Source organism: Notamacropus eugenii, chromosome 3 (assembly GCF_028372415.1).
Source record: "Notamacropus eugenii isolate mMacEug1 chromosome 3, mMacEug1.pri_v2, whole genome shotgun sequence".
Classification (NCBI taxonomy): Eukaryota; Metazoa; Chordata; class Mammalia; order Diprotodontia; family Macropodidae; genus Notamacropus; species Notamacropus eugenii.
This window is the reverse complement of record NC_092874.1, coordinates 212,231,850-212,246,922: the sequence shown is the minus strand read 5'-3', so window position 1 is coordinate 212,246,922 and position 15,073 is coordinate 212,231,850. Positions and strand designations below refer to the sequence as shown.

The 15,073-nt window shown below is 38.0% G+C and overlaps 1 protein-coding gene across 3 annotated transcripts in view; it reads right to left on the bottom strand.

Annotated features, from left to right (window-relative positions):
- Nucleotides 1-1,184: 1,184 nt before the first annotated feature.
- Nucleotides 1,185-15,073, bottom strand: part of ABCD2 (ATP binding cassette subfamily D member 2) — a 211,689-nt gene continuing 197,800 nt past the window's right edge. For all 3 annotated transcript variants that reach the window (XM_072654294.1, XM_072654292.1, XM_072654296.1), the window contains 2 exons: nt 7,362-7,487; nt 1,185-1,609 (listed from right to left, as the gene is read on the bottom strand). In XM_072654294.1, the coding sequence (XP_072510395.1) occupies nt 1,390-1,609; nt 7,362-7,487 (346 nt within the window). In that variant the 3' untranslated portion in view covers nt 1,185-1,389. The remainder of the gene's footprint in view (nt 1,610-7,361; nt 7,488-15,073) is intronic.

Below are 15,073 nucleotides of genomic sequence, written 5' to 3'. Positions count from 1 at the left end.
TGCACTATAACGTTAGCTAGCATTATTTTAATCCACATTGCCTAGATACTCAGCATAGTAACTGGACCACTGTGACAAAAAATTTTAAGTTCATTGCATTTCTCCTATTTGCTAAGGTTCAGGAAGAGCATTATTATCTTTAGGCAACATTTGGCAAGTATTTAAGTGCCTTCTGTGTGCCAGCGACCGTGCTAAGTTTTGGGAATACAAAGAAAGGCACAAAACAATTCCTGATCTCAAAGATCTCACAGTCCAATGCAGAAGACAACATGCAAATAATTGTATGTAAACAGGCTTCTTGTTGAAGGGAATTTATCAGATCTGAAGGACACTAGGAGGTGACAATGAGGATGAGGACTGTCTGTCCCTCACTGAACAAATTCTAATGTCATCTCCATTTTTTATTCATTGTTACTTAGCCAACAATAGTATTAACACTAAAATTATTAAATCCAGTTTCCCTCAACACATCAACAAATCTTTAATTTCATAACCAGTTGGTTTGGGCAGAAGTGATTTCCTATTTGTTTCCCTTCCAATATTTTTAGAATGCTTATTTTTGTTATAGTGTAAAAAACAATTTAGTGTCTCTCCCATTAGACAGACTCTGAATTTTTGCATTTCTGGCCTATGATTATGTGCAGTTACAAAGAAAACAATAAGTTGAAGCAAACATTTTTTTGGATTGTCCCCTTTTGTTTTGGCCATTTACTATTTGAAATGAAGGGGCTCTTAACAGATGTGAAATTCCCACTAAAATGAATTGATGTCACATGTCTGCATCAAATTGTTTAAAGTCTAAAACTATACATAAACAACTGAAGGTATTTTTCATTACTCTCACAATGTTTTTGGTTTTCAAGTGGCAGTTTTTAATCACTCCCATTAATTAGCTGCTTTCTTTTTGTTGAAATTCAGCAACCACTAGGAATAATGAACAACATAAAACTACAATGAAGTATAAATAGACTGGAATCCTATATAAACTTTTTGTTTTATGCATCTGTCCCCACAATTCAAATCTTATGTTCTTTCAGGCCTGCGATAAATTTCATTTAACGCAGTAGGCACATTAAGTAGACTGCAGAGAATCTAGTATCTTGACTATATTCACTCAGATTGATTAAAGTCTCCTTTTCCTGATAAATTGGACATTCGTTAGGAATTAGAATAAGCCATGGTAATTACTCTCTTTAAAATTCAATTGTTTATTTTCTTCTCAAAGTTCAAAACATAGTCTGACTCCATGCACAAAGCTCATAAATCATTTTTGGCTAATTTTCCCCTCTCTGCTTAAGTTAGCATAGTGCATGCATTGTAATAGTGTCTCAAAGCTCATTAAAGTCTACAACAGCAATGACAAAAATTTTGAAAACACATCAGAACAAATTAAGATGTTTCCTCTTCTGTTTTGATCGTTTTCAGCACTGAATCTTCTCCCAGAATTTTGCATAGTTCATTGAGTCTCTGTTGCATCTTGGGAACACCAGCTAGTTGGGATTCGAGTTTTTGTTTTTCTTCACTCAGTGATAAACGAATAGCTGTATCCAACTGTTCAAAGCGCCAACCTCCTTCTCCATCAAACTGTAATAAATGAGTATGGTATTTCCTGCATGAGCAAATTAAATGAATACCATTAGCAAATGATTACAGAATTATATGCTAAGACAGATCTTTAAGTAAATGCCTGTCTTGTAGACAAAAGGGATATAGGAAGACACTAATCCCTAAAGGAGTTTAAAATCTTTATTCTTTTCTCCTTGACATGCTTATTGTTTCTATCTATCTGTTTTATTACGGAATGTAAAACAAGTGATGTTAATATATTTGATCAAGTTCTGTGTTCTCTGAAATAATCTTAGATTTATGCAAACCTGAGAGTTTATACAGAGAGGAATAAAATAAGGACCTACGGTAAAAGGATTTGTTCTGTAAAGCTTGGACTCAGTCAAAAGGCCACACAGGAGGACCTAGAAAGCCACATGTGGCCTCAAAGCCACAGGTTTCCTGCTCCCGGTTTAGTCAGTACCCTGAAGGAATGAGGGGTTCCAAAGCATACTTTAAGTGTCAGAACTTTTTTTTAAATTAAGTATTTTTATAGAAATCTTTCGAAAATATACTATATACTTTATGGACTTTAAAAAAAAGTATTTTCAACTTCCCCTCAAAAAACTAGTGATTTTATGAATATGGAAAACAACAGGTATGGAAATATCCTGAACCTGCAACTCATCTGTAATTTTGTAATTTTTTGTATAGAGAGTTGTCAGGGACCACAGTTAGTTAACCTTCCTGTTCATCCAACCAGTATGTGTCAGAGGTAAGACGAACTCAGGTCTTCCTGATTGACTTTCAATCTACTATGCAACGCTGCCTGTCATAGACTATATTTTGAGGACATAGGGCTATCATGAGGAATACCAATTACTGAAATACTAGCAACTATTCCTTACAAATTGCCATACTTTTGGCATAACTTTGGCATAATTTTCTCATTTGACCTTTAAAATAATTTCATGAATTAATTTAAGTATCACCACTATCATCATCATCATCATCATCATCATCATCATCATCATTGTTTTTCATATGCTATAAATGAAGAAATTTAAGCTCAGAGATTAATTAACTCGTACAAATTTGCAGTTAGTGTCAGGTCAAATGCAAGTTTTCTGCCTCCATGTTTAGTTCTCTTTTTTGTTACACTAATAATGTGCCTTTCCATTAAATAATCCCAGTCTACTGTATTTTATTGGCTTTTATATCTGCTATTTAATGTTTTTGGTTTTTTTTTTTTGCTTCCCCCTGGGTCATCAGTCTATCAGCTGTGACTGTTGTTCATGCTCTCAGTAGCCCTCAACCTCACTTGATATGTTGCTTCTAATCTTCTACAAGCTCGTTAAAATTTTATCTGAAATAATAGTAAATGCTTTCTGAATGAAGGCCTGGCAAACGCATGAACTTAGTAACAATTTTGTTGTTGTTATGTAGAATTCTTTTCCCTAACTTCTGGAAATTTAGCTGTTTGAAAAAACAAACAAAACTCGAGGCTGCTTTTCCCCCCTTTTGTGCTTAAGTAAATGACAACAGCTCATACTTATATAATGCTTTATCTGTTTGCAAAGAGCTTTTCACACATTGTATTTTATCCTCATAACCCTAGAATGTAGGTGCTATAGTGATCTCCATTTTATAGATGAGGCAGAGTAACTTGTCCAGTGATGTCTCAAGCGGAATTTGAACTCGTCTTCCTGACTCCAGGTCCAGCACAGTTCCCACTGTGCCACCTAGCAGCCACTCAAGTTAACACAATGCATACATTATCATAGTGTTGCAAAGATGGATTCTCAAAGGCTTAAAACACATTGCCTTTGCCTGTAACAATAAGATACGCAAGAGAACTTTTAAAAGAGAAAGATAAATATTCATACAAAGAGCAGGAAAGAAAGCAAAAGAAACGAGGGAAAAAATGAAATGGAATGGAAATGAAAGAACAAAAGAATGTATGGGTTTCTTTTAAGCATTTTATCTATTGAACTTTCAACTTCTGTGTTTACCTAAGTGAACATTAGCATCCTACACTGAGGAGCATCATTAGAACACTATAGTAAGTGGAATACTTTTTAAAAGGGCATACTCCAATCTTGACCAAGCTCTTGCCTTTAATTTCCTACTTAGGAGAAGTCCACCACTGTTTCTACAGCATGAACTGATTTATAAACAGGAAGAGACATATGTGTATGTGTCTCTTGTCCAAAGTTTCAGAAGTGTGTTCTCTAGGTGTAAAGTATCTTAGGATATATCTTTGTGACCAGAAGGAAATACTGCTGTTACTGAGATTTATTGCAGTTAGCCTACAATATACTTCCATCACAAAGGGAAAAAGCATAGCAACATGGAGCATTGACATTCATAGATATTAGCATTGATTTTTACCATGTAATCAGTGATTACTCATCTAATACATAATCCTCCTCTACCAAGTGACCTAGTAAATTTCTCTTTAAAACTATTTTAGATTTTGGGGTTCATTCTTGTGACTAACACAGTTTATGTTAAAATGTTAGAACTAACATGCCTAAAAGGTGACATGTTATTCAAATTCAAAAGTAGCAGGATAAAAAATGATTTCATAACATAACACTAAATGAAAGAATTTAACTGAACATGAGAGACAAGTCTCCTCTTTTTCCAATTAATATAAGTCAATTTGATTTGGGATTAACCCTGGAAATATAGTTCAATATTAGACATTAAGAACACAAATTGGTCATTATTCATCCCAAGTTCAGAGGACCTCAGAATTCCAGAGTAAAGGAATAACTGGCTTAAGGTTTCATTCATCATTCAGTAACAAACATTTATTAAACTACCACTATGTAGTCGTAGTTTACACAGGCCTCTGTGTCAGATAATGAAAATGCAAAGATATAGGTATATATAAACATATGTGAAGATATATGTATGGATACACACATATGAAATAGATCTTACTCATAAGGAGTTCATGAGTTCAGATTCTTCCTTCATCGATCAATACCTATGTCACTTAATCTCTCTGGATCTCATATCAATCTTTTGGTGGGAGGAAATGATCTCTATGATCACTTACAAATCAAAATACTGTTATCCTATAACTGGAGGATAGAAGGAGGGAGAGGAATGAGGAAGATATGTACATAGCGAGGAAAGGAATAAGCCACTAGGTGCCAGACATTGTGTTAAGCTTTACACATATCTCATTTGATCCTCATGACAAGTCTGAAGGCAGGTGCTGTTATGATTCTTATTTTATAGCTGAGGAAATTGAGGCAGACAGAGGTTAAGTGACCTGCTCAGGGTCACACAGTCAGGGGATGTCTGAGACCAGAATTTAGCTCAGGCCTTTCTGATTCCAGGCTCTGCTCTATTCAGGCTATATTCACTGCATTACCTAGTTACTTAGGGGTGGTACTTAAACAGATCAAGATTGGGTAAAGGGAGAGGAAGTCATTTCAGATATGGCTTGAACAAAGGCATGGGTGTGTGAGAAAGCAAGGTATGACTGGGGAACAGAGGCTAGTCCAGACTGCTTCTAATATAGAATATGTAAAAAAGAAGTGGTATTAGACATTTTTGGAAAGGTAGGCTGGAGTCATATTGCAGAATACCCTTAATACCAAGATCAGAGAATTAATATTATTAAGTAGTATCAATCTGGGAATGGGAAAACAACAGATTGGTTGAGAAATATTCTTTAGACCAATTATTTTGAGTTCACCAGCAGGGAAGTCACCTGAAGAGGTAATGACTACCTGAATGAACAATACAAAAGTTTTATGTAGGTTTCTAGGAGTAAGGAAGAGAGGAAGGGGTGGGGCAAAAGTTGATTGATCAAGGTCTCCATTTCTGGGACTTAAGGCTGATTTGGTGCAATAACCATTCTACCCAATTTCAAGGTTGGGGGTGGGTAGGCTGCATCTCAGAACAGGTTGCACAACATGGCATGTCCAGTTTTGGGTTATTTGCATTGTAAGCACTAAGGGGAAAATATACACATATGTGAACAAAATAGTAGTGATTCTCAGAATGAAGTAGCTCTGGATCAACAGTAGGCAATCTGGACCTAATGAAGGTTTTCAAATAGTGAAGACTTATTGAATTATTTTTGAACCTCAATCTCCTTATTTCACCCAAACTGGAAGGGCCACACATGGGCCCAAGCCCACTGCTAACTGGCACAGAAGCTTTGACCTCCTCTTTTCCCAGTCCAGCTCATTTTGCCCCTTCTTGGGTAGTATGCTGGCTCACAAGTCTTAGAGGCTCATCATATTAGAGCCAGACTTAGGGCGGATACCTGACTGGCTTTAGCTTTACTACAGTTCAGAACTCCCAAGCTCAAACTATCTGCAAAGCTCAGTATCTCCTAACAGCAAGGCTTATAGGCATGTGTCACCACATTGAGGGTAGTGAAGATTTTTAAGACATAGAGTAATGTATGAAGATGTATTGAATAGGGAATAGACTGAAGGAAAGAAAATAAACTAAGCATTTTTTTATCTTTCCCAGAGGAGTTCAAGAGAGTCCATACTGAAACTGACCATTGCCTTATTTTGGATTGTACCTAAATCTGACTCATATGGTGTGTGTGGCAGCAGAGGGATTTTTTAGCAAGTTTGTCAGAGCCACTTTACAATTAATCTTATATAATTGTTTATACCAAATGGCTATATTACAAATTCTATAGAAATCTCTACTTTTAGATGAACTCTGAAAAATGAGGATTTAGGAATGAAGAATAGGAAGAGATATGATAAGTACAAGAAACTCTAGAGGCTTACCTTGAACTGAAGTCCACTGTATTTCCAACACTTTACAAAAGTAAACTACTTTTCTCACAAGGGCCTAGGTCCTAGGAGATCTTCAAGGGTAAATTCAAATGGACCATACCAATGTGGTACATTTTTGAGATTTTATTGGCTGAATGTTTGGGGCATGAAATTCAATCAACTCTCATGGTACATTAAAGCTAAAATGGTGATGAGAGGTACAACATTCCTGGAAAATAGTGGACTCTGGCAAGTTAAAACAATCTTAGTTATTAGTATTGCACAAGGAAATAAAAACTTTTGAATTATGAACTGGAATGGGCAAGCAGAGAAATTATGACATTCAGCATGTAAATATTAATGTGTTTTCTAGGCTTTATCCATGGAGTACATTTTAAGTTTATTATTAGCAAATCATACTTCATGATAAATTAATAGAAACAAGTAAAAGAACACTGTGAGTACATAAAAAAAGAAAAACTCTAATAAAGCTCTTAGAATTCTAGAATGTAAAATTATAGTTAAACTTCTTGAAAAAGTTTCTTTTTTTTCCTTTTCTTTCAATTACATTTTGGGGAGGGGTGGTGAGGAGAGGAACAGCAGCTATTTCTTTTGAATTTGCACTAGGAATTTGGGAGACGATACTAAAACCGATTTTTTTTTCTTTCTGAAGATTAGGGAATTAGTATACCAACTGTCCATTTCTAACTGAGTACATCATATTTTATATGTCTTTCCAAGTCTAATGTATAGCACCTCAAAAATTTATCATATTTTATTTATTTTTAGAACACACGTCTAACAATTTCAAGAACAACACATAGGTATCTCAAAAAACTTTTTGAAATTGTGATGATGTGAATTTTGAATTTCATCATTTCACATTTTAACAGAAATTTGAAAATTAAGTAATAGAAAGACTTAAATATAATCCATGGCCTCTAGTGTACAATACCACAGCAATACAATTCTTTAGATGTTTGAATGATCAACAATCTCAAAATAAAATGAAAAATTAAAGACATCAACTTTGGAATCTTTGTAAGAACTTACCAAAGAGAAGGCCTGTGTGTAATTGACAACAAGGATATTCCAGCACCTTTTGCAGCCTGAAATATCTTCCCTTCAACATCAATGCTGACAGCACTAGTACATTCATCCAGCAGTGCATATTTTGGTCTTCAAAAACAAGCATTAACATGTTAATAATTTTATACATATAACATGGGTTTAAACCTTAAAAGTTTTACTTTATTTCTAATAAAGACAGTTTGTAGAGATTCTTCTTTCTCAACTTTTTGAGACTAATTTTTGTAGTAGAGTATTTTAAAATTATTTAAAAGCTTGATAGCATTTTCCTAAAAATCCATCTGGACTAGTTTTGATAGTTCATTTAAAGCAAGTTCTTTTTTTTTCTGAAATTGTATTAAGATCCATTTATAATATTCTGATAATTTTTGTATTTCATATTTTTATGTTTTTTTAAATTCCCCTCAGTTTTGCTTGCATATGACAATATAATAGGTTCTGATCATTCTTTATTTCTTATTCATTTTGTGATTTTGTTCATTTTTATTTGTTAATCCAATTTTCCTTCCTCTTTTTAAACAATTTGGCTAAATATTTCTTATTTTTGCTGGTATTTTCTTCCTTTTTTTGTATTTAAATTTATTTATTTAAGTTTTCAACATTCATTTCCACAAAACTTTGGGTTCCAAATTTTCTCCCCATTTCTGCCCTCCCCCCACCACAAAACACCGAGCATTCTAATTACCCCTATCACCAATCTGCCCTCCCTTCTAACATCCCTCCCTTCCCTTGTCCCTATCTTCTCTTTTGTCCTATAGGGCAAGAAAACTTTGTATTCCCCATTGCCTGTATTTCTTATTTCCTAGTTGCAAGAAAAATACTCAACAGTTGTTCCTAAAACTTTGAGTTCCAACTTCTCTTCATCCCTCCCTCCCCACCCATTCCCTTTGGGAAGGCAAGCAATTCAATATAGACCATATCTGTATAGTTTTGCAAATGACTTCCATACTAGTCATGTTGTGTAAGACTAACTATATTTCTCTCCATCCTATCCTGTCCCCCATTACTTCTATTCTCTCTTTTGACCTTGTCCCTCCCCAAGAGTGTTGACTTCTAATTGCTCCCTCCTCCCACTGCCCTCCCTTCCATCATCCCCCCACCCTGCTTATCCCCTTCTGCCCCACTTTCCTGTATTGTAAGATAGGTTTTCATACCAAAATGAGTGTGCATTTTATGGCTTTCTTCAGTCAAATGTGATGAGAGTAAGCTTCATGTTTGTTCTCTCACCTCCCCCTTTTTTCCCTAAACTAAAATGTCTTTTACTTGCCTGTTTTATGAGAGAGAATTTGCCCCATTCCATTTCTCCCTTTCTCCTCCCAATATATTTCTCTCTTACCCCTTAATTTCATTGTTTAAAGACATGATCCCAAGCTATTCAATTCACCCTGTGCTCTCTGTCTCTCTCTCTCTCTATGTGTGTGTGTGTGTATGTATGTGAGAGTGTGTGTGTGTGTGTGTGTGTGTGTGTGTGTGTAATCCCACCAACTACCCAGATACTGAAAAAAGTTTCAAGAGTTACAAATATTGTCTTTCCATGTAGGAATGTCAATAGTTCAACTTTAGTAAGTTGATTGATGATTTCTCTTTGCTGTTTACCTTTTCATGATTCTCTTGATTCTTGTGCTTAAAAGTCAAATTTTCTTTTCAGCTCTGGTCTTTTCATCAAGAATGGTGAAAGTCCTCTATTTCACTGAAAGACTATTTCTTTCCTGAAGTATTATACTCAGTTTTTCTGGGTAGGTGATTCTTGGTTTTAGTCCTAGTTCCTTTGACTTCTGGAATATCATATTCCACACCCTTCAATCTGCTAATGTAGAAGTTGTTAGATCTTGTGTTATACTGATTGTATTTCCACAATACTTGACTTGTTTCTTTGTAGCTGCTATTTTCTCCTTGACCTGGGAACTCTGGAATTTGGCCACAATGTTTCTAGGAGTTTCTCTTTGGATCTCTTTCAGGAGGTGATCAGTGGATTCTTTCAATATTTATTTTGCCCCCTGGTTCTAGAATATCTGGGCAGTTTTCCTTGATAATTTCATTAAAGATGATGTCGAAGCTCTTTTTTTGATCATGGCTTTCAGATAGTCCCATAATTTTTAAATTGTCTCTCCTGGATCTATTTTCCAGGATAGTTGTTTTTCCAATGAGATATTTCACATCTTCCACTTTTTCATTCTTTTGGTTTTGTTTTGTGATTTCTCAGTTTCTCATAAGTCATTAGCCTCCATCTGTTCCATTCTAATTTTTAAAGAACTGTATTCTTCAGTGAGCTTTTGAATCTCCTTTTCCATTTGGCTAATTCTGATTTTTAAAGTATTCTTCTCCTTATTGGCAATTTTTGCCAATTGAGTTAGCTTATTTTAAAGGTGTTATTTTCTTCAGCACTTTTTTGGGTCTCCTTTAGCAAGGTGTTGACCTGCTTTTCATGCTTTTCTTTCATCTCTCTCATTTCTCTTCCCAGTTTTTCCTCCACCTCTCTTACTTGATTTTCTTTTTTTTTAATTTATTTTTTATTTTTTTATTTAACTTTTAACATTTATTTTCACACAATTTTGGGTTACAAATTTTCTCCCCTTTTATCCCCTCCCCCCCCCAAACCCAAGCTTTCTAATTGCCCCTGTGACCTATCTGCTCTCTCCTCTATCCTCCCTCCCTGCCCTTGTCTCCATCTTCTGTTTTGTCCTGTAGGGCCAGATAGCTTTCTTGACCCCTTAACCTGTATTTCTTGTTACCCAGTGGTAAGAGCATTACATTTGGTCCTAACACTTTGAGTTCCAACTTCTTTAGCTCCCTCCCTCTCCACCCCTTCCCCTTGGAAGACAGGCAATTCAATATAGGCCATATCTGTTTAGTTTTGCAAATGATTTCCATACTAGTTGTGTTGTATAGGACGGACTATATTTCCCTCCACCCTATCCTGTCCCCCATTACTTCTATTTTCTTATGGTCCTTTCCCTCCGCATGAGTGTCGACCTCGTATTGCATTCTCCTCCCCATGCCCTCCCCTCCATCCTCTCCCCCACCCTGCTTGTGCCCCTGTCCCCCACTCTCCTCTACTATGAAATAGGTTTTCCTATCGAAATGAGTGTGCATTATACTCTTTCCTTTAGTGGAATGTGATGAGAGTAGACCTCATGTTTTTCTCTTGCCTCCCCTCTTTATCCCACCACTAATAAGTCTTTTGCTTGCCTCTTTTATGAGAGATAATTTGCCCCATATAACTTCTCCCTTTCTCCTCCCAATATTTCTCTCTCACTGCTTGATTTCATTTTTTTTTTTTAAGATATGATCCCATCCTCTTCAATTCACTCTGTGCACTCTGTCTCTATGTATGTGTGCGTGTGTGCATGTGTGTGTGTGTACTCCCACCCAGTACCCAGATACTGAAATGTTTCAAGAGTTACAAATATTGTCTTTCCATGTAGGAATGTAAACAGTTCAACTTTAGTAAGTCCCTTATGACTTCTCTTTGCTGTTCACCTTTTCATGGTTCTCTTCATTCTTGTGTTAGAAAGTCAAATTTTCTTTCCAGCTCTGGTCTTTTCATCAGGAAAATTTGAAAGTCCTCTATTTCATTGAAAGACCATTTTTTCTCCTGAAGTATTATACTCAGTTTTGCTGGGTAGGTGATTCTTGGCTTCAGTCCTAGTTCCTTTGACTTCTGGAATATCCTATTCCATTCCCTTCTATCCCTCAATGTAGAGGGTGCCAGATCTTGTGCTATCCTGATTGTATTTCCACAATACTTGAATTGTTTCTTTCTAGCTGCTTGCAATATTTTCTCTTTCACCTGGGAATTCTGGAGTTTGGCCACAATGTTCCTAGGAGTTTCTCTTTTTGGATCTCTTTAATGCGGTGTTCTGCGGATTCCTTGAATATTTATTTTGCCTTCTGGTTCTAGAATTTCAGGGCAGTTTTCCTTGATAATTTCATGGAAGATGATGTCTAGGCTCTTCTTTTGATCATGGTTTTCAGGTAGTCCCAGAATTTTTACATTGTCTCTCCTGATTCTATTTTCCAGGTCAGTTGTTTTTCCAATAAGATATTTCACATTATCTTCCATTTTTCGAATCTGCGCGGTATGTTCTGAGATATCTGTCTTTCTCATAAAGTCCTTAGCATCCATCTGTACCATTCCAGTTTTGAAAGATCTATTTTCTTCAGTGAGCTTTTGAATCTCCTTTTCCATTTGGTTAATTCTGCTTTTGAAAGCATTCTTCTCCTCATTGGCCCCTTGCACCTCCCTTGCCAACTGAGTTAGGCTAGTTCTCAAGGTGCCAATTTCTTCAAGATTTTTTTGGTTCTCCTTTAGCAGGGAGCTGATCTGCTTTTCATGCTTCTCCCTCATCCCTCTCATTTCCCTTCCCAGTCTTTCCTCCACCTCTCTAACTTGATTTTCAAAATTCCTCTTGAGCTCTTCCATGGCCCGAGCCCATTGGGTGGGCTGGGACACAGAATCCTCGATTTCTGTGTCTTTGCCTGATGGCAAGCATTGTTCCTCCCCATCAGAAAGGAAGGGAGGAGGTGTCTTTTCTTCGATAAAGTACCCTTCAATAGTTTTATTTCTTTTCCCTTTTCTTGGCATTCTTCCCAACCAGTGACCTGACCTCTGAATGTTCTCCTCACACCCACCTCGCCTCCTGGTCCTCCCAGCCAGCGTTTGGGGACTGAGATTCAAATGCTGCTTCCAGCCTTAGGGTTTTTGGCAGGGGCAGGGCTGCTATTCAGTGTGAGAATTAAGTTCAGATGGTCAGGGGTAGGGCCGCCTCTCTGGCTCAGTTCCCTCCGGGGGTTTATGCATAGACCTTCCACAATGGATCCAGGCTCCCGCCTGTTTGGGGAGCCCCTGTCTGTAGCCGCCTCTCAGCTTCTATCTCCTCGGGGGGCTCGAGCCATGGGGGCACCCCACTCCTCTCTCAACCCGCCAAAGAGACTCTCTCACCTACCCCCGTCAGTCACCTGTTGGTGGGGGGGCTTGTGCCGCTGCTGGAGATCCCGTCTCTGGAGCTTTCTCAGATCTGTGCCTCTCAGAGCCGCGGCCGCCGCAGGTCTGGGCTGGTCTCCGTGTCTGCAGCGTGATGGACCTTTTGCGAGAGGTTTGCAGGTCCCTCTGTGGGTGGGGGTCCCGCGTGGCCGCTGGAGATCCTGTCCCCGTAGCCCTCTTGGATCTTTTCCTCACAGTGTTGTGGCTGCGGCAGGGCTGCCCTCTGCTCCCCGTCCCGGCGCCCAGTCCATGGCGCGAAGGACCCCCCGCGAGAGGTTTGCAGGTCTCTCCAGAACAGAAATCTCCCTTGCTCCAATATTCCGTGGTCTCTGGGTGCAGAATTCGCCCTGGGTTGGTCCCCTCTAGCCGTTCTGTGGTTTGTGTGTTCAGAGCTATGTGTATGTGCGTCTTTCTACTTCGCCATCTTGGCTCCCTTGATTTTCAAAATCCTTTTTGAGCTCTTCCATGGCCTGAGACCACTGAATATTTATTTTGGATGTTTGGGATACAGAAGCCTTGACTTTTATGTGTTTCCCTGATGGTAAGCATTGTTCTTCCTCATCCAAGTCAAATTTTCATTCATCAAGAAAGTAACCTACTATAGTCTTATTTTTTCCCCTTTTTGGGGCATTTTTCCAACCAGTTACTTGACTTTTAGGTCCTTTGTCAAGAGTAGGGTATACTCTAGGGACCTATAAAATCTCTGTTCTTCCAAGGTGGCATAATCAAGTGTGTATACTGGTCTGGGAGCAGAAAGAGATTTTTGTGCCCAGAATCTTAGCAGTTTCCTCTCCACAACCACCTGGCCTCCAGTTCTAACAAACCAGCACTGGGGGCTGATTTTCAGATAAGCTGCATGGTCAGGAAGGCCATTCAGTGTGAGATAAAGATCAGCTTTCTCAGGGCCTCTACACAGGGCTGAGGAAATATTCAACTCCTCAGTGCCCCCAGGGTTTTTACGATCCAACAATGGATGCGGGCTGCTGTAGGGGCTGCTGTGGGAACTGCTGCTGCCTGATCCATGTGACCTCTGTGGGCCGCTGCCTGAGGCTGGAGCTATGGGCAGGCCCTTCTCCCTTCCAGGCCAGCTGAAAAAACCCTGTCACTGACCTTTTGCATCTGTGGGTTTAGGGATCTACAAACTGCTGCTCCTGTGACTGGATATTCTGCCCCTGAGGTGTCCTCCTCCCAGAGTCACACCATGTGACCAAGGCTGGGCTGGGCTCTGCTCTGTGTCTGGTGCAACAGACATTTCCCATGGGCCTTTCAGGTCACCCTGAACTGGAAATCTCCCCCACTCTGTTGTTCTCCACTTCTGCTGCTCCAAAATTTGTTGAGAGTCCCTCTCTACAGGTAAATGTGTATGGGCTGTGTGGGGAGAGCCTGCATATGTGTATCTTTCTACTCCACCATGTTGGCTCCACCCCTTGCTGGTCTTTTCAAGGAACTAGCTTTGAATTTTGTTCAGTTCTATGCTCTTTTGCTTTATATATCAATTAACAAGACCTACTAAAAAACATATCTCAAAATTCTCCAGAATGGGAAGATTAGAATAAAGAAGTAGGATTTTTTTAGAGATAAATTTTCAAAGAGAAAAACAAAAACAAAACCATAGGCTATAGCAAAAATAAGGAGGAAATCTAGGCCCTTACCTTTATTTTATTTTCTGAAGTTTTGCTACCATGGTGCTTATTAAAACAAATCAAATTGTAGTTGTGCTTTAGGAAGCAAAATGAGCAAGTAGCACCTGAAGCTTCTAGAGAAAGAATGTGGTGCAGTGAAAAGAGTTTTGGATTTGGAGTCAGAGGACAAGGGTTTGAATACTAACTGTGTGACATATTGAAATTGGGCAAACTTTTCTCACATTCATTGACCTCATGCATTCCCTTCCTATTCCCCAATCCATCCCTTCTCAGCCCTTCTTCACTTGTGCTCTCTGGAACCTTCCTTTTATTGTTAAAACAACTTACCCTTGTCTTAGTAGACCTTTCCTTCTCATGTTCCTTTAATCTTGTGGTAACCATGGGGACCTGGCTCCCATGAAAACACTTTACCATAACACTTTATCATACCTTCTAGGATTAAATGCACATTCCCTCATATTTTGTGAAGCTCTGAACTAGGAAGAAGAGTAGGCATACTTCTCATTTCACTGACCTATCACTCAATAATCTTTCCTTCTGTGAAGTTCATTCTACCTATATTTATCATCCTTTCCAGAATCTATTGGTTGTTATTGACTAGCCCCTATTTCATTCTCCATGCTTTCTAAAAGTGTTCAGCACTTCAATAAATCCATATATATATATATATATGGATTGTATATATATATATATATATATACATATATATATATATACACACACACACATTCCCAATTCATCACCTTTTCAATTACCTATACCTTCATTTATAAGAATTATATACTTCATCTCACCATCATAAAAGGGGGTTCTCTTCCATGATCACGAACTATCCAACTATAATCTTCTATCATTTCATCTCTCCCTTTAACTTCTCTTCAACATATTCTTCATCATTTCCACTATCTGCAGTCCCTTCATTCCACATAATACTTAGCATGTATATAGTATTTTAAGATTATTTATTCCTTGACCAATCTTGACCAAACTAGAGGATTTTAATTTTGTCTTTTAATTGTTAATCTCTTCCCTTCCAACCTCAACCTTTA